The sequence below is a fragment of the Dermacentor albipictus genome, chromosome 1, assembly GCF_038994185.2.
Source record: "Dermacentor albipictus isolate Rhodes 1998 colony chromosome 1, USDA_Dalb.pri_finalv2, whole genome shotgun sequence".
In the NCBI taxonomy this organism is placed as follows: domain Eukaryota; kingdom Metazoa; phylum Arthropoda; class Arachnida; order Ixodida; family Ixodidae; genus Dermacentor; species Dermacentor albipictus.
This window is the reverse complement of record NC_091821.1, coordinates 241,301,359-241,321,998: the sequence shown is the minus strand read 5'-3', so window position 1 is coordinate 241,321,998 and position 20,640 is coordinate 241,301,359. Positions and strand designations below refer to the sequence as shown.

Genomic DNA, 20,640 nt, shown 5'->3' with positions numbered 1-20,640 from the left:
CGCGTCATTCTTAGTGGCGCGTCCAACCTGATACAATCCCACTCTCGCACTATAGCAACAACAAAAAAAAATTATGGTGGCTTTCGAGTTTAGGGCCCGTCTGCGCTGAGCCAAGGGTTGTGGTTAGGGGAGGGATAAAGGGTTAGGGGAGGGATAAAGACAGAAAAACGACCATGACACTCACGTTCGGGCCCCATCGAGCTCCTCTGGTGGCCCAACACAACTGAGTCTGGCATGAGGTGCACACCATGAAATCACACCCGGACCGTTTGATGATGACAACGCGGCACTGAGGGCATCGCATCGCTTGCTGGGTTTTGAGCATTTCCTGCGTCAAGAAAAGCTCCCCCCTGTTCACTGCTTCTCATCACCTGAACTGCGACAGCTCAAGCAATGTTCAACTTCCGGCCTTCCGCTATAACTCACCTAGTAGGCGTACCTTGATAAGCATTTACTTAACGACAGCACTTAGTTCGTCCCTTATACGCCCAGTACAACGAATCGCTTTAAATCACACATACACATACTCACACGCATGGCTGGATTAAGCTTGGAGAAAAGAAATGCCCTGAAGGAATGCGCTGAAGAAAACGCTATTTCAGACTCTTTGTGCAAGGAAGCGAACAATTGTATTCACCACATCAACTAAATGTACAAGCTGTGCTTTCATATTCTAAAGTTAGCTACCATTATTTTTATGGGCAGGCGTTTGTCGTTTCCTTGGCGCTTTATGTAATTTCTTGTATCTCTCTACATTCTGTTACCGTTACTTCTACAAGCCTATACTTAATAATAACTGCATGTCGATTTGTTCTGGATTGCCCTCTGTTGAGTGTTTCAGCCTGTCAAGTTGGCTGCGAGCAATGTTCCTCAATAAGTTTCACCACCAAATAATCAAAAAATAACTTTTTGATCCACACATTGCAGCAGTACAAAAATAGAGCGTGTAATTGGGACTTTATGCATGCAGATCCCCCTGTAGACAAACCTTGACGTCTCATCCGGAAGGACTATAGTGGTACGCGAAACGTCGCGACGCACAGAAGTAACATATGAAAGCATAGTTCGGCAACATAAATGGAAATCACTCAAGCTCACTCACAAAAATACCTTTTTTTTGCTTTTTGGCGTAGGGTTCGCTCGGACTCAGACTCACCGAAATTCTACTTAGCCAAGCTCACTTGGACTAAAAACTTAATTCTGGGTTTCTACGTGCCAAAACCACGATATGAATATGCGGCACGCCGTAGTTGGTTGGGGAAATTCCGGATTAATTTGCACCCAATGCACGGCACACGAGCGTTCTTGCATTTCGCCCTCGTTGGGTCATTGGGAGTCAGACTCATCAAAATTCTACTCAGCCGGGCTCACTCAGACTCACGGGTTGGTCCGAGTCTCAGGGAATCTACTCATGAGGGAGTTTGCCGACCTGCATATGCCTGAAAGTGGCCTGTTTGCGATGTCAAATGTGCCCGCGCAGACCTCACAACGGCAGAGACCTTGCTAGTCCGCACCATACACGAAATCAAAGTGACGTCACGCGCCGGTGTATGAAAGTTAAATAGAAAAATGTAGGAGGGCGAAAGGGTCACCTCGAGAAAGTTGAGCGAGGCCTTGGCCGCTGCGTCATTCTGGGCCCTGATCTTCAAGTCTTCCTGATATTGGGCGCACTTCATGCCCTCGTGAATGGCCTCGCAGCGGAGGCAATTCTCCTTGCCACACACTGGGCACTGGAAGAGCTCGACGTCGCGGTCGTGCAAACACCAGCCCCGGCAGTCGGGCGTCTTGCAATGGAACGCCGGCTCTTTGCTTTTGTTCTCAGCCTCGCGCAGGCTCCTGTCCTGCAGTGCGGCGTAGTCATCCTTCGACAGGCACTGGGAAATGGCGATAATATTTTTTGAAATGAAGAACTTGTGCTCCGCATTGCGAAATTGGGCATTAGCGTCTGCGCCACGTCTGTGCGCAATAGTGCGCGACAGAGAGATCGCAACTGCAATGCGCACATCGTTTTCGATGTGTCAGTTTCAGTAACACGGGCGCAACAAAGGTATGGCGTGTAGTCCTCTAAGTTCCGGCGCTACTGCACGCATTATGTCCAGAGCTGCTGCTGGATCGTTCTCCGATACTCCTGTGACACACAAGAACCGAAGCTCTGGTCACCGTTGGCGCTTTCGACAACGGCAATTCACTCGCATTGCACCATGTACAAGCAGACAGCGGCTGACTGATGATGAAAGCTACATTAGTGTTTCAAATTAAGTTAGGCGTACCCTTTCCCAACTCTAGAGCAAAAAATTGGCGCGCGCAATATTCATTATCTCATAATTTTCCTTACCGCCCTGAGGTCGCTGTCAAAAACAGTCATCTGGCAGGGTACTTGGTCATCGAAGCAGGGGCATTGAACTTCTGCTGTTGGGGAGTTCTTGGCAGTGTTGGCCAGGCATTCTCTGAAAATACCGCATGCTAGGACAAGAGGCCTCAATATACCAAGTGGTGACAGGCAAGTAATTCTGTGGATGGTTGAGTATTTATAAATGGTCCGGAGAAAGAACATGTACGCTTACATATTCTTAACGCCAGTATACGCTTGAAGGAACATTATTTTACACGAATCTGTGTTTATTGCGCCATTGAGCACTTTCCGGCAATGTTTAACTACAGCCCTAACGTGCTGACCTTTTAGTTTGTTTTTCTCGCGTAGACTTTCTTTCTACCATTTATATACCTTGGCCGTATCCATACCAAGTTGAAAGTCCTCCTAGTGGCAGTGCTGACATCTTCACTTTTGTCTAGCGTCAATTTTTTTATCGTGCGCAGTCGAGTAATTAACTACAATGTGCTAATTCTTTAATGTATGCTCGGTCACATAGTAGGCATGCTGATCAGACACTTATACAAATGGGGTAATCCGGTCTGCAGAAACGTGCACAGAATGTTGTACGCCTCATCTGCGACTGCACGCTCTTTAGCGCGTGCGCACTCACTCTGCTACCATACACACGTGGGAAAACCGACGGCTGTTAAAGCGAATGAAGGCTCGGGAAACAATGGCGACGCTTCGAAGTCGCTTGAAACGACGCTATTAGACATGCACGTTTAATAGAGTTGTGCTGCTTCAACTAATTTGCGGCGAGTTGCGGTTCCCACGTGTTGGTTGTCGAAGCAATGCCAATTTCACTATTTTTTCGGATGCGTGGCGTCTGTGCTACCTCAACATACTGAAGTTATCTGCATCGCCGTTGACAGCATTTTTTTTCTTTACTGTCCTTCTGACACATGACATACGCTGCAATATCGATCTCGCAGGTGCAGTCGCACACATAGCTCGCACATGTGAGCTTCCCACTTGAGCTGCAGTACACCGCGACGTCATTTACTTATGTGTCGTCGCTGCAAGTACAGCAAAGGAGCGCAAAGAATAATATGGCATGTGGAGGATCGTTGCCTCACAGCCGCAAAGTGCACGTCACACTTTGTTTCATAGGGCCAAAATCAAGCGCTGTGGCTCTTGTATTCATGGTGCTGCGATGCAAGACTCAGGACAGGGCGCGATGAACTGAGACGCCGAGACACAGTTCATCACGTCCTGTCCTCAGTTCTGCATCGCAGTGCAGTGCTCCACCATATCTCGGAACCAAGTGGCCCACTACAACATACCATTGGTCTCCATATTCAGACTTGTAAATGCTTCACAGAGGCAGGTGAGGCAGACCTGAACATAGAATGTTACTGTTGGGCGTAATACACGCACGATTGGCGCCTACTTCGGCAGCAAATGGCTTGAGTGCCACAGGTGTTCCTAGCCTTGAGCGAAAATGATCGAGAGGTTCACCCTCTTCGTAATGCGGCTTGGCGTTAGCGGTTGTTGGTATACTCTAACAGCGTGAAAATAGCAGCCACGTAAAAATTGGTCACTCGAAGTTTTTTTATTCAAAGCGTTTTATCTTGATATAGATTATATCTTACCTAACTGCGATTCGTGTTGACCGGTGTTACCATGAATGGCGTTTGTATACATGTACAGAGTTGTATGCCCTCAAGGAGTTTGACAGCATGGCGTTTGTTGGTCACATACGCTTCGGAAGTTGCGCAAAATAAAGCGTCAATGGTTGGTGTCTAACGTGACTTAGTGAACATACGTGCATGTATAATTTGCCTTTCCATCGATAATTTCAGGCGTCCGAAGCTAGCCGGTAAGGATGTGCGCTTACAAAATTGACAGGATCATCTACAGTACCGTCAAGTGCAAACCTTGTATCCGTTTGACTCGGTATGTACTTACCCGCACACCTTGTGGTGACAGTTCTTGAGAATAATCCCTTTGCCGGGTTCTACTTCCACGACACAGATGGCACATTCAAATTCCTGGGATGTGGACACAACGTCTTGCTCGTGAGCAGTGACGAGCTCCAGCAATCGCTTTTCCTTCTCGCGGGGGTCCTAACGAGGGAAGCAAATGCACAATGTGAGGACACTTCAGTAACAGCTACACATATATACTGTTTTATACAGGGTCTAAACACGAAATGCCAATGCTGTGGAGGCATTGTTTTCTTAATAATGGTAAAACTGCGCAAATGCGCGAAATTGTAACTTTATCTTTTCTCTTAGCAAGGCATACAGAGACAATGAAACATGCAGATTTACGTTCTACAGACATTCTGCAGAAGTATCATCAAGCGTACATGGAAGCTGCCGTTGTCATGGATTCGCATATGAAGCTGCCAGTAAACACCAAACGCCTTATTTTCAAGCTGCAGAAATCTGCTAAGCTACGCAATGGTCAAATCATTCTAGGGAATTTATATGCCTCATGCTGTGGCCTTGCGATAGGACAGCATGCTTGTTCTACCTCGATCCTCAAAATCATGTCACGCTTAATCTTTTTTAGTACAATATAAACCAACTAGCCCAGCAAGGACTCGTCTTGTACCTTGCACTACAAGTGAATGCCTACGTTGGGGACGTCCCAATGCCTCTATTATCAACCGCTAAAAAGCAGTTCTAAAAAAAAGCAGGATACATAAAAATATGAGCTTAATACGGAGTTTTAGATTTTGCGCACTCAAAGCTTGGGGGGCGCAAACTGCCGGAAGTAAAAGAATGCAAGCAGAAACCTTTGCGTACGCAAAGGTTTCTTTGCGTACGCAAAGCCGCTTGGGTACGCAAAATTTATTCTCCCTAAAATATCCGCTTGCCTGCGATAGCGTTCCGTACGCTGGCTTAGCATTCGTACAGACACAACTGCAGAGAGCACGAGTGTGCCTGAGCCAAAGTGTGACCGACGGACGGACGAACACGATCAGTCCACTGCCTTGCTCATGAGTGCTGTTCGCGGTATAGAAGAATCACGCACATGCTTTCCAAGCAACGCCTCTTTCACTTTGCCAGCAATAAATACGAAGCGTAACGACGATAAATTCAGGCCGCTGGCACGACCACTTACTTCGAGCTTCCCAGCGTCCATGTCGTGCACAAGTTTCCTCACGTACTGCTCGCACGTCATGCCGTCGTGAACTGCACGGCACGTCCAGCAGTTCCGTCTTCCGCAATGTGGACAGACGTAAAAATCTTTTCCTTTCCTTACACGTAAAGAAATTTTCTTCCTTTCAGTGGAACATTTCTTGTTGAAACATTCAGCGAGAAACCAGTTACTCTTCTTTCTCATGTTCTGGAGCGTTTCTCGGGAAACGTGCTGAAATCAACAAATACACACACAATCGAATGTCTTATTACTTCTGTCGTATAGGAAGAACTGTCAGATGCTGCCTTTCAGTGAAGCAACAGGTAACGTGTAATTACGTTTGTAGTTTGTTATTAATCCATACAATTGCACTACAATTACAGGTGTCAAAAAATGGTTAGTTTCAAGAGAATTACAAAATAGGACAGGCTCTGTTATGTACGTAGGTACATAGAAACATTGCTTTGTGCCGTCGGTTTCTCCGCATTGGATTCAGAGCTGATAGGAATAAAATCAATCTCAGATCTCGGTAAATACAGACACGATCTTTTGTACAGCTGTGACAATGGGAAGCTTTTACACTCTGTACAGTAAGACATTCAAGCTTTTCATTTGAACACATTTGCAGCTTATCTTTGGGAGAAGCATTACGGTAGTAGAAGTGTGCTGATGCGGAACAGTGCTCCCACAAGTACTGTCTTAACCATAGCGCTTAAGTGCAGAGGACTGCAACATAAAATCTGGAACGTTATGGCAGTGGCTGACGGAGTACGTGCCGCGTGCAGCGCATGGTTAAAGAGCTTCGAGTATTCTTCGTTACAAAGCATTGCTGGTGTCCCCACGTATGTAGCATACCTGCCAACTCTGCCGGCTTTTTCGTAAAGTGTACGAATTTGGGCTAGTTTTCTGTTTTCGAATGGTGCGTCAATAGTTAAAAAAAATTATGTTCTTGAGAAAGTTTTGCTTGGCGGTGTCTGAACATCCTGTTGCAGGTCTTATGACAGTGAAAGGATGCAAGAGGCATCCCTACTCCGAACAAGTTTACACGCACGAGTGACTGAAGCATGAGAAGTCGGCGACAGCGAAGTCGCTAAAAAGTCACGGTGATTTAAAAAAAAATTTATCAGAGCCCATCGTTGATTACGATGTCATTCGAACCATTTATGTATGTTATTGAGGACGTAAACATGTGCAAAGAGTGCCTCCGGGATCGGCCACATTTTGGGGAGACAAAATTGGCGCGTCCTTGCACGTGCCCTTGCTCTGACCTCTGCTTCGACTAGGAAAAGAAATGCTTCGCATTTAAATTAATGTGTTGCTTGCAGTCTTTGATATTGCAACTTTGCTGCTGCTTGTGTTCTGCGTTTAGAGATAAATCATCGTTAATTAAGTGCTGTGCATCACAAAAAGTGCGTGCTCGGAGCAAGTTAAAGAAAAAATTCGTGCTATTCTTTCATTTCTCCTCCCCCTCGGTAACACGTCTGCGGGGATTTGAGAATATTGAAGTTCACCGTTGGCAGTGATGGCTAGTGGGCTGCGTGTGTCAAATAATATTTGTAGCAACAAATTGACAGTGCGAGCAAAAAGACGAGGCCACAGAAAACCGCAGGAGCAGCGATAACTTATTTTTTGACTGGTTACACACGTACGGCACAGTGGTTGGCATTCGCGTTCCGAATTTAAAACGCACTGCCGGTTCTTTTCCAGCGTTCACCTGCCGTGGAGCTTCAGTAGAGATGGCGTTCTATTAGTGACCACGAGATGGCGGCTTCGATACCAGACATCAACAACCGCATAGAGATGGGTGCAGAATGGGGCAAAAAAAAATTTTGTCCCACATTTTGGGGGCACGTTAGACACCACCAGGTGGTCGAAATTATTTCGCAACCCTCCACTACGACGTTTCTGGGCAGCCTTGTGTTGATTTGTGACGTTAAAACTTTATCGTTCTAAGCTCACAGTTCTCAGTGGACTCGATTTATTGAGAAGCTCGTAATGTATTTGCCCTGTTTGTGAACACCGAGACCACAAACTAACTACGCCATATATTGACGAGAAAAACGGAATATACAGTGAACTCACTTTGCTCAGAGGTGCCGCCACAATTTGTTTATAAGCCCGTGCCATTACAAGGCTTTATATTAAACTGAATTTGAATGCGCTAAAATGTGAAACCTCATGCTACTTTACGTGACGCCATCACTGAAAGCCAATGATTGTCATCGAACATATTAGCCGGATATTTATGAAATATGAAGGCGCGAAAAAAAATTTGTTCTCATCTAAACTTCTTTGCCGAAGTCTCTATGCGAAGAACAAAAGCAAAAAGCAAAAAATTCGCTTTCTTGTGCGACACTTACATCTTTATATTCGTGTTCTTTAAGAACACCTGTACACTGTTGCTGCTGATACGACACTTTTGCAGGACATCCCACAATTTCGTAGACTGTGCGTTTTTCCACGGCCATCCGGATGCATTTTCTTGAAAAATACAAAACAATGTTTAGTATTGGTTAGCAAGTTAACAAGCCCCTCGAGCCCAGAGGCACTATGGTCCCACATTCTTGGATTGTAGCTCGAAGTGACACACACACTAGAAGAAGACAGGACGAGCGCTAACTATCAACTATATCTTTAATGAAACTGTCAACATATAAATAGGTGATCGCAAATACCGTAGCATACGAACGTGACAAGGTATAAAGACTATCAGTTAAACATATCAAGAGGTAGGGGAACCAAAAAGAACAACAAAAGGCACTACTTGCGATTGGCACACGTGCTGAGAAGATATTGAAATTCGCTTTCTAACAGAGATATTGACGCGTGGCTAACACAAGTCTCTCATTATCTTTTAATGCGAAATGCTTCAATTATTTCCCGCGTGGTTTGGCATGTGTGTCTTGAAAGGACTTTTGTGTCTTCCAACAAAGGTTTACAACCGCAATTTAAACAAACTAGATGTGAAGTATTAGGGTTGTTAAGTGATTGTGTTCTTTTAGTCTGATATTGATACACCTGTCGCTCTGTCCAATGTAAGCTTTCTGACACTTGAGTGGAACCTGATAAACTATACCTGTGTTACAAAGCACTAAAGGGGACACATGCCTAACGCCGCAATCATTTTTTCTTCTTTTGTCACCCCCCCCCCCCCCTCCGCTCAAGTTTCCTATTTATCATAGGTCACATCATAGACAATTTGTGGGGGGCCGAGAAAACCGTATTGACGCCGTATCTACTGGCCACGTTCCGTAAACCATGTGACAACCTACGTACACCCGTGAGCAAAAGTATACGGACCATACGGTCGCCGAAAAAACAGAATTTTTTCGTAATTAACACGCATAAACGGAAACTGACGAGTGCACTATAACATTCGTAATGCCAAGATTGAACTGCAGTCTTTCATGTCAAGTTGCATTCACGTACAGAGGCGAAAATCAGATTTATCGCGCAATCCCTGGTACGTGTGCTTTTGCTCACGGGCGTACATGGGGCACCACAGCACAACTGCCGGCGCAGTGCACGTTTCGAAAGCCCAGCATCAGTCTGACTAACGCTAACCAGATGCGGCTATGAATGGCAAATTTGGCTTTGCGATCGTGGGTTCGCTCCTGAGCGCGAATGACGCGTAACCGCGCAGTGCGACATCCTACTTAAAATCGCTTAGTTGAGCTATTGCTGAATATTTGAACAGCAACATGCAGGAGATGCGGGAGTGGTTTTATTACAGTACAAAACGAAAGGAAAAGACGCTGCCGGCCGCGGCAGTTGCTATCTTAGGTTTTGCGCACACAAGCTGCGCACACAAACTGTGGCAATAACACACTTCATATCCAAAGCTGCAGGCACAGTTCCGAATTGTACTACGTATGAGTGACTGATCGAAACATCTGCATTAACACTCTGCGTATACAAAGATGTGCGCATGCACTATTCCCTCGCGAACTCGGTAGCCGCACTACGACTACGCAGTTTCACCGCTCGCACCGTCTACGACGAAGCAGCACGTAAATAACAGCTGCAACGCATTACTGACACGTTTCCCTTCTTGTCAGTACCTAACTCATTTGCCGCGTTTCTTTACTGCCTCTCACAGCAAAGCCGTGACTGCAAATGCATACCGTTCATGTGCATACAGAGCGTACTACCGCGCCGCCGGAGGAAGACCATGGTGACCGGCGGGAGCAGCAAGGGAAAGCGTGGTAGGAGAGGAGGAACTTGTCGATACTTCGCAAAAGCCGATCTAGGGATTTTAAACAGAACCACCGATAACTTTCGAGAAACTTCCGATACATGCAGGTGCGTCCTGCGCTGTGCCATAACATTTGTTAGGCGGTGAAACGTGGTCACCCGATAAAGATAAGCATGTACAGGTGTCAGTAGTTTCAATAAACATTTAGGTGGGAGTTAGCGCTCATCCTGTCTTCTTCTAGACTGTGTGTGTGTGTCACCTCGCGCTATAATCCGAGAATATGTTACCGTACTAACTCGGCCAACTTTCTACTCTTTTTCGCGGTGGTCGCTCTCATAATTGCTGATTCAATGTAAGCGGCCAGATATCTGATTTTCGGTTAATGTGGTCCGAGTCAGCCACTCGGTATGTGGAAGTGAGGCGAGTTATAGTTGAGTGGAAGGAAGCGATGGGATCCACGTTCCCGTAAAAGTGTGCTCCGTTGGGGTTCCCGCCGCATTTCCTCACTTTGGATGGGGTTCATTTAAAATCCCTTATTAAATGGTTTCTTACTTACGCTAACAGTGCACAAGTATAAGAAAAGCAGATATCACCTCGCTCCTTTAAATGAAACAAAAGGACGAAGCGTCGTAATCAATTCCACCACATGTCGGCACCATATCGCACTGCTAGACAAGGCGGAGGCGTACTGCTCGCTATTTCAACGTCCCTGCCGTGCCATCTCGTTCACGGTAACCTAGATATTGGGTGTGCTTGCGTTCATATCGGTCACCTTAAAATTACGATCAATGTTCGCTACCGCCCTCCCTCCTACTCATCAACTTTCACCGTTGAGCTGCACGATGTGCTTAACACACTTACTTTGCGCCATCCTCCAAACCCAATTATATTATTGGGGGATTTCAACTTCCCCAACATCTGCTGGACTGCCGATCCTCCACGCTGTTACCCGCTTTCTTCACAAAGTAACTACTTTCTTTTGTCTCTGCTCTTCTCAGACAATGCTACTAACCTCCTTGACTTAATCTTATGCTCTCATCCTGACATAGTTACCAATGTTTCATGCTTACCGGGCTTAAGCGATCACCTGGGTCTGTCGTACAACATATTGTCTCCTGTATTAAAACCAGTCGTTGAAAAAAAAATTGCTCACTATAATAGGGCAAATTTTGACGATATTAATATTGAGCTATCTAACTTTTTGATCCTCTCCTAAGCCAATTTGATGATCGCACGGCTGATGAGAAATGGATCGTGTTCAAAAATAGAATACATGAGCTCACCGATAAGTTTATTTCGTCAAGTGCAATATTATGAAATTTTAAAAGGCCCTCTTTCAACCTCCCAGTTAAAAAGGCTTTCCAACCGAAAAAGAAAAATGACTGTCGAATAGCGAATAAAAAATTGGAGGACGCTTAAGCTTCGCCTTCAAGAGTGGAACGCGACAGCGTTCCCGTCGACCCGCCAAGGGGTGTGAGACAGTGGGCTACGGCGCAGCGACTACGCGCCCCGCATCGGACGCGGTGAGCGACGCGCAGCGCCGCGTTCGGCGCGGCAACGAAATGTGCTTCTGAGCAAGCGACGCACGCCTAAGCCTTAGAAACTGCTCGTTTCTAAGGCAACACCGCATTCACTAGACACGCTTTTGTACCGCTTTGAAGCATCGAACTCGTGGCTGAGTGGTAGCGCCTCCGTCTCACACTCCGGAGACCCTGGTTCGATTCCCACCCAGCCCATCTTGCAAGTTGTTTTTTATTCATGAAGTGCCTGCTGGGATTTATCGCTCACGGCCAACGCCGACGACGCCGACACCGACGACATCGGCTTTTCTGCGACACGAGCTCCGTAACGCTGTCGCGTTAAAAGTACACGGGCTTCGAAATGCGATGCTTATAAGGAGGCGAACAATACCTACATAGAGGGTACAAAACTTGCCAAAAGGCATTCCAAGTACAAATTTTGGCCACAATGCTTGCGAATGACCCTAAAACATTTTGGCGTGTTATTAATCTCTCTAAAGATAACTCGAACACGCTGATTGATTCCAGTGGTTCACCGGTACTCGGTGATGTACGTGCCCATGTCCTTAATTCTGTAACAACCTTGTATGTACTGATCCTGCGCTTCCAACTCTTGAATGTTGCAATTACCCAGCTACAGATTGTTATCATTGAACCTCTTGGGGTCGAAAATCTAATTAAAGGTCTGAAGTTGTCATCAAGTCCTGGTGCTGATTTGATTAATGCGAAATATCTGAAAATACTGGTATTTATTCATCTGTTCTACTTTCAAATATTTTTCAGCAATTTTTAGACACCCGTCAGCTCCCTGCAGATTGGAAGGTCGGGAAGGTGGCCCACTTCACAAGTCCGGCAGCGAAATTCACCCTTCAACTACCGCCATATTTCCCTCAGCAGCCTTCCTTCCAATGTTCTTGAGCATGTTTTGTACTCACATTTAGCAAAGTAATTAGACAATAATTCATTTTGCACAAAAGCACAACATGGTTTCTGAAAAAACTTGTCTTGAGTAACTCCGCCCCCCCCTCCCCCCACCGAGTCTTTAGTTTACTCAGACTTCATTTTATGCTTGACAAAGGTTCATTCGCAGACTGCGTTTTCTCTTATTTCGGCGAGGCTTTCGACAAAAAGTGCGTCATACATTGCTTCTGTTTAAACTTGGTAAATTAAGTCTTGATCCTAACCCATTTGCATGGCTTGAACATTTTCTCCTTAATCAGTCACAGTACGTTGCGTCAAATAACCATGTGTCCCCATTTAAACTAGTAGACTCTGGTGTGCCCCAAGGATCAGTTACAGGCCCTCTTTTCCTAATTTACACTAACGATTTACGCAAGGACGTTTTTTTCTAACATTTACCTTTTCGCAGATGACTGTGACCATCCGTGAAATCTCAAACAAATCTGATAAAGATTCCTACAAGACGATATTATACTACAAGACGATAGGTATGGTTAATGCAACTTAACGTAACTAAATGCAAATGTATGCGTGTAACTCGCAGAAATATTCTTCCGCCGATATACGATGATACTCCCCCAGAAGTCGTAACCTCCTATAAATACCTAGGCGTCCACATAACCTCGACACTTTCCTGGTCGTTACACATCGATAAGTTAATTAACAACACTAACCGCATGCTAGGATATATTCGCCGAAATGTTCTTCTGCTCCGACATCACTAAAGTCAATCTCATACGAAGCGTTTATTAGGAGTAAAATGGAGTACACGTCATCCATGTGAGACCCGAACCCCGAAACCCTTATTCAATCACTTCAACTAATCTGAAACAATGCCGCGCGTTCCATTTATGGCAATTGTAGCCGCACACCAAGCGTAACTTCCATGGAAAACTCCTTGCTACGTGCTCCGCTCTCAGCCCGACGCAAGTGCTTTCACCTTGCTTTATTTCACGAAGTATATTTCCACGATTCTTGCCTGCGCGATAATCTTATATCATCTCCTACCTACATTCCCACTCGCATTGATCATAGCCATAAAGTTGGAATAATTCAATGCCACACCAGAACGTGTCACGAATCATTTATTCCTAGGCTCTCTCAGGAGTGGAACCACCTTGCCGGCGCAGTTGCTGCAATCAAGGACAACTCAACGTCTCGTTCGGCCATATCAGACATCGTCGCTCCCGGATACAATCAACTAATCAAATTTGCTGCACTAGCTAACCACTTTTGGCCGTTTTGTTATTTACTTATGTTTTTACCCACTCCCCTCTGTAATACCTCGGTCTTGAGGGTACAGTGAAATAAATTAAATACAGAGCTCCTTGCCGACATTCGCTATACGAAAGATTACTGGGCATGGTACAAAAGCCAAGTTTCATCAACGTTGTGTTAGCAGCTCTCTACCAACTCTGCCGTCCTACTCCTGATTACAAAGTTCACATCGGTGTGCAGCATGCAGTGTGTGTATATACACACACACATTATATATATATGTATATATACACACACACACATATATATATATGTATATATACACACACACACACATATATATACACACACACACACACACACATATATATATATACACACACACACATATATATATACACACACACACACACACATATATATACACACACACACACACACACATATATATATATATATATACACACACACACACACACACATATATATACACACACACACACATATGTATACACACACACACACACACACATATATATATATACACACACACACATATGTATACACACACACACACACACATTATATATATATATATATATATAAACCACGAGAGATGGATAGCTGTGGCTATGCATATATATATATATATATATATATATATATATATATATATATATATATATATATATATATATAGCGCGCGGAACCTCATGCGCCTGCTCGGCCGACTCTGTGCTGTTCGCGCACAGTATGCCGCAGTACTTGCCGTAAATGCATAGCCACAGCTATCCATCTCTCGTGGTTTGCCATGACACTGTTGTGAAGCGCTGGTGTTCTAAAGCTATCGACTGTTTTAAGTAACTGCTGGAGTACTTCCATATTTACTCGTAGTGTTTCCCATTTTTCTTCACTTAATAGAACTAACGCTGAACGGAGTGTATTACGCCCAACTTTCAAGCCTCAAATGAATCGCATCATCTCGACGTGTTGCAAGTGCCATAGAGAGGCAAGGGCGTTGTCAGAACTATCTGGAATACAGCTGTAGGTCTTCCAGTAGGTACTGGACCCTGTAGAGAACTAAACTACGACAACAAGTGCACCCCATCACCCCCGCGCCCATATCATGTAGCCTTAAAAAATGCTCGCCAACATTCAATAGTTTGAAGGTTCATCCTAACGAGCCCAATCAACTTTCTTTTCAACAGCTGGCTTAATATTGCACGAGACACCATTCTTTCTATGTATTTACAAAAAGTAGATCCAAACCAGTGACTATCACTTTTCAAGAGGCGCTTACCTGCATAAATTGTGCTCGCATCCTTCAGCAACAAGAACAGTCTCGGAACTGTTGCAAACGTCGCAAGTATTTTCCTATAATGAGGAAGTTACGGAAGAATGTTAGCTCCTTTTTTGTTCACAGCGCACTGCTAATAATTATGCAAATTATCGGACTGGAAAGCGGCTATTTAGCAAACATGGGTGCTCGTATTTGTGCACTACATTTACTACGCGTTGCGACGAAATGTTTCTATTTGAGAATATAGACTCGCACTTCCGTGTTTATAGGTTTGTCCGACGCACTAACGGTTTTTGACAGTTTTCTTAATTTTCAGATTTAGTTTTTCTAATAGTCACTGTATGCAGACAAGTGCCTGTTCATACGAAATGGTCGCTAAGAATACTGCATTTAAGCTATTTCGGGCTGCCATGACAAAATCTGATCTGTTCTACATATCTGCGCAAAGCTCACTCCTGTGGATTTTGAGCGCTTGCAAGCGTGTGCGTGCAACGTGGTCGAGGGCCAGCTTTAGCTCACCCCTTAAATGCCGTCTGTTCAAGCAATTCCCTTAAAGAAACTGCGAAATAATTGAAACCTTATTCTTGAATATTTGCCTCAACTTATATGCACGCGTGTGTGAAATATTTGTGTGTGTATGTGTGTAATTGGCAAAGCTATTGCGCGTTGATTGTGAGCGTTTACTAGCTTAATGGTATAGAAATAGGCAAGAGGATTTTAGCGCGTACAATAAGACATGCAAAAGCTCTGTGTAAGAAGCCTTTATTGCAAATGATGCAAATTCCGCATCCAGTAGGCGTGCCGGGCCTGGTCCCGTCAGTCATCAGGGAACATTTCAATCTGCAAATAAATTAGGTACACCGCTGAATCACGGAATCTGCATCATCTGGGCATTGTGTGTATGTATGCATGTAAGTATTTGTTTATTTGCCATGACATGCCGAATCTTAGCGCATGTCTGTGACACATGAGCTGTGCACAATGTGCAGATCTACGTGCAATGCGGTCTACACATATAAAGGTGCATCCACATAAATGGTGCGCTCATATTCGGCCACGAGCATCGCGTACAATCTCATCCTATACGTTCATCTTTGCCTATACTCTACAAAAGGTAGATTAACAATGTAAATGAATAATTCACGGCAATACTACACCATTTACAGCTATATTCTAAAAAAACTCTTAAAACAGATTGAAACGGCCACGTACTGTGTAAATACTGAACGGAGCTAGAAAACATCGTGGTGCATACTCAATGTTCGAACTATCATGCACCGAACTTTTCGTGGATATGGATAATCTTACGCGAACAGAACCAAGTACATAATGTCCATCCGCCATTTGACCTCCCGCCAGCATTTCTTTTTGTTGGCAATCAATTATGGCCAGTTATCTAACTTGTTAATTACAGTTCTGTTTATCAAGGTGTGAATTATGAACTTAGACATTTAGAGAATAACGGGGATGCTTTCATAAAAGTGCTGGTTACGTCGCGATTTTTTTCGGCAGAAAAAATAAAGCCTGCGAAATGAAAAATACCACGCGACTATAGGCACCCACCAGCACTAAAGTTCCCGCGTAACCCGCGCTACAAAGCAACGCCCACAGACAGGCTCATTGGGAGTTGCTCGCAAGAAAAAAAGAAGCGGGGGGGGGGGGAGAATTGGATGAATGAGCTACCGCTTTATTTGACGCGTCGCACCCTTGACAGTGCGTAGCCTGGATGGAATAAGATGACTAGCTCAATGTACGTAGTACCTTCGAATTGGTTTGGAACGAGTGTGCATAGAATGAACACTACGTGCACACTTATCTCTCGCGTTGGAACACCCTTCTGCAGCTATCGTAGGCAGCTCCCTCGCAGTGAGCCTGTTGGAGCACGCTGCTTTCAGGAGAGGGTGGGTGCGTAGTCAGCTTTATATTGTTGCAAATTTTGCGTCTTGTCCGTTTTAGCCGGGAAATAGCGTCACGTTGAAAACATCCAGCTTCCATGTTTCTTACACATAATTGTCAACAAACAACCCTTTAAAGGTCAACTGCAAGGACGTGTCGCTATGGTTACATTTGTTATAAATAAGTATTATATGACACTGCGGCAATATTGGCAACGTCCCAGAACTCGCAATTGCATAATTCCTTGCTAGCAGCCTTTAAACAGCCCCTAAGCAGACGACGCGTGCACCTGGTGGTCGTCGCTATGACGTATAACGGCGTAACTTCTAGCACGCCGTCTGCGAGATTTTTCAGCGTGGCGCGTTCACTGCCTTATCTCGGAGGTCATTCCAAGGACCCGTACGTTCAAGGTCATGCGTCACTTCTGGCGAGAGGTAATGGCGGAGTGTGTTTACGTGTTTTTTTTTTTCAGTCTGAGTGTCAAAGACGGCTATTTTTTCGAGCTTTTCGTGATGATTCCGCTTGTATTGAGAACTTGACAATTAGAACTTTATTTCACGAGTTAGGCAATTATAAATAAGTATTCGATTGTCAACAGACTCATTGGGTGCCCAACTCGGCCGTGAAGAATATGTACTTGGTTTTATTGGCGCAAAATGATCCGTCTCTCTTTTTTTTTAAGAAATGCTTGGTGCATGTTGGTTGCGACACGTATAAGCCAGAACAATGACGTTAGACGTTACTAATTCGTCTCAGCGCACGAAAAGGAAACTGCAAAGTGCATATGAAAAATTTCTCGATTAGGCAGGGTGTTCCAGCTAATCAGTTACCTTCAGCTACTGAGATCATTCCTGAATTACGCAGAAAACGAGAAAAGATTTAAACAAGTTATGATTGTTTTAACTTAAGGGCGCGACTTCCGGTCGTAAGCATTTATTGCGTCCTAAAACAACATCCCCGCAGTCTTTTTCAAAACGCCATGCATTGCGTAATTATTGTTTCCGCGCTTTACTCGAAGCGGGATAAAAACGAAGAGTGCCACGTGATCGCGCACCCGCTCCCTGCTGCATCGGCGGTCCCAAAGTGACTTGAAATAACTCCGCCTATTGCCCGACTCGGCAACCGCCCGAAAGTAACAAGCTATCGGTGTTGGTTTCCATTGATTGCATGTGTTGCGTGACGATCGCAGCTTACGCAATGACCAGGTGGCTGCAGAGTCTTAAAAGGTCCTTACAATTCTACACTCTTAAGCAAAATTACACTTTTGCCACACAACAATAATAGTAATCTGTCTCGTCCGCATTTCCTTTGTTTAACGCGGCGAGCCTGGTACTTCCCAGTAACGAACGGCATGCGCGTTATCAGCACTGCAGCATTCCTGACAGGAAAGTAGCGGGCGCGGCGTTTTCAAGAAAGGAAACTCAAGCAAGGCAAATGACGATTATTGTTGTGTGGCAGATTTACACTTCAAAGGGTGTACCTTTGTCTGACACTGTAGCCCATCTAGATTCTCGAAAAGGAAACAAACTAAATGATACCGCTCATAAAGAGAAGTTGAGACTCACCTGCACTTTTTTGCGGTCTCTGTAAAGTGGAGATTCCGCAGCTCTGTAATTCATGGAACAATCGTCCCACGCAGCTTCCGCGCCCCCTGGCTCGCTCTGTGCGTCGGCGCCTTTCTGCAGAGTCAAAAGCACGCAGAGTTACAGAATGCGGCAGGTATCGCAGGTGGCAAAGCACTGATGGTGATATGGAGCGATGAAACATTAAATCATAACTCGCATGCCTTGAACACGGTTGTTGGCAAAGTACGACATGGTGCACAGCCTTGGCCACGAGTCGTGAGTGACGTCATGCTTTAGGCGAACCTGGAGCCGAACGGGAACGTGACAGAGCTCCCTGCGAAGAAGCCCACTAATACGCTGGCGGAAACTTTACTTTCTCCTTTTGAAAGAAAGGGGCAGAGGGATACCACTAATATGAGTGACTGCCTATAGTGACTGTTGTCACATGAGAAGTTTCTCTGCCGGAACTGCAGTGATGTTACCTCGGATTAACAGCAAAGCTTCGTCGCCGACATGTGGTGGCTTTCAGCAGACAAACGACGTTATTCGATCGTTGGGCATGCACGCTGCGCCTTTCTCCGGTTTTCTAATAACTGAGAGGAACCAACGGTAGTCTTTGGCGAATCATGAGCCTTCGCGACCTAGGCATACGAAAGGAGGTTGGTCTGCCTGCCTTTGCCTTGAAGGAAGCAACTCTGGATTGTTTGCGTGCTTCCTACCTTGACTCCATATATGCACCGACACTTCTTTCAGTTATACCAGCTCCACCAGCGCAGTGATTATCCCGTCCACATCAATCAACATCGAATACAGGACTTCTCACGTCACGACATTGACGGGTTCGGAGCTTGTCTGCCTCCCGAGGAGCCGTGGATTATACTAGCCAGCAAGCTAACAATATTAATCAGCGTGCTAATCGGTGGGCAATGTTGTGCGACTCAAAGGCAGCCCTACATTGTTTTGTCACCTGTACGTCCAGGATCCTGTGAACTCATGCAGGAGATGCGAGAAACGCACCACCATGTGATCGCGAAAGGACAACTGCGTTTTGGTGGCTGCCTAGACATCGCGGTATCTCCGGCAACGGCCTGGCCGATGCTGCTGCTCGAAAAGCACATGCCACTGTTGCTATCCTTTATCGTGAACTGACGCAGCCCAGCGCTTAAGCAAGTTCGCACATGATTTGACAGTACAGGAGCTACTTGACATTACTCATCGTTTGCATCCACTGGACCCTTCTACGCAACTATGCCTGTTGCGTAGTCTTCCCCGAACTGAAGCATTACCCTCATTTTTTCGCTTACACCTGGGCGTTGCATTCACCAAAGCATCAAACTTGTACGTAACAAATTACACATACGCAATTACTTGTGATCAATTACATTTTTGGAAGTTTTGCAATTGATCAATTACATTCTACTCGGCTACACTCACTTTATTTCAGTGACTTTTTCAGTAACAAACTGCATGTAACCAGCTGCTTTATTGACGACACAATCTGCAACAGGCGTGACGCAGCTTTGAGCGCTTGAATATGATGGGGACTACAGAAGAACGAGTGCCACGCAGCAACATCGTCACCGCGCATGTTCATACGGGTAAGTTTCGCATGCAGGTTGCGCGGCTTGTATACTAAAATATCACATTGCGCATCTCGAAATGACTTCGCGCTTCTATGAGTGCCACCGCGTGAGAACGCGCATGCTCAACGAGTTTAGACTTCGCTTTTTCTATAATGTCATCGAATAGTTCCCGACCTTGCCGAGATCCCATGAATGTTCGCCACAAGGCTCGATAAGCGTCCACCGCTTCACGACACTACGTTTGTGACGGTGACTCCACGTGCTGCTCTGCGTGGACTCAAGTGGACGGAACTAACGATCCGGGCGTTTTCTGCTTTCGGCCAGCGGGGTGCTTGGGTGTGCCGCGCGCCCTCCGGAGCCAGGTTATCTGTCCAGTGCTTGAGGGGAATAGCCGTTCTGGCTAAATTCGTTCAAAAGACTTTTTTGAATGTCCAATGTCGCGAAGTTAGTGATGTTGTAAAAGATGAGGTATTACATACTCATTGTGTTCTTACAACGGCTCCTGCTAGTTTCTGCTCTTGGCGAGGGCTGCTCGCAAACGCAACCAAGAAGCGCCAAGACGCTTCAACTTTGTTCACTAATTTTCTGGGTCGGTATTCGCACGTTGAACACCATTCTCTCCAGCGTGCACAGATCGAGTTTTCAGTGCAGCTGATGATGTACACACACACACACACACACACACACACACAGTAAGATGACCGACGAAAATTTTGAAAAGCTGTTAGCAAAGATAAACAATGTGTGAATGGCTGCAGAGGATACGCACTGAAAGATCCAAGTGAGGTCGTTCTATTTACTGTACCTGTGCAATGTTAAGTAAAAGTTGGGAGGAAAGAAACGCGAATGTAATCTATTACTTTTTAGTAATTGGTCAATTACGTCCGTGGGACAGTAATTGGTTACTTCAAGTTCATTTTGAAGTGAAGTGATTGAAAT

At 45.2% G+C, this 20,640-nt stretch overlaps 1 protein-coding gene across 2 annotated transcripts in view; it reads right to left on the bottom strand.

Annotated features, from left to right (window-relative positions):
* Nucleotides 1–20,640, bottom strand: part of LOC135901591 (uncharacterized) — a 53,906-nt gene that overhangs the window by 13,051 nt on the left and 20,215 nt on the right. For both annotated transcript variants that reach the window (XM_065431418.1, XM_065431417.2), the window contains exons 7-14: nucleotides 18,119–18,232; nucleotides 14,658–14,731; nucleotides 7,825–7,945; nucleotides 5,447–5,695; nucleotides 4,283–4,440; nucleotides 2,336–2,447; nucleotides 1,593–1,874; nucleotides 185–328 (exon numbers count right to left, since the gene is read on the bottom strand). In XM_065431418.1, coding sequence (XP_065287490.1) covers nucleotides 185–328; nucleotides 1,593–1,874; nucleotides 2,336–2,447; nucleotides 4,283–4,440; nucleotides 5,447–5,695; nucleotides 7,825–7,945; nucleotides 14,658–14,731; nucleotides 18,119–18,232 — 1,254 coding nt within the window. The remainder of the gene's footprint in view (nucleotides 1–184; nucleotides 329–1,592; nucleotides 1,875–2,335; nucleotides 2,448–4,282; nucleotides 4,441–5,446; nucleotides 5,696–7,824; nucleotides 7,946–14,657; nucleotides 14,732–18,118; nucleotides 18,233–20,640) is intronic.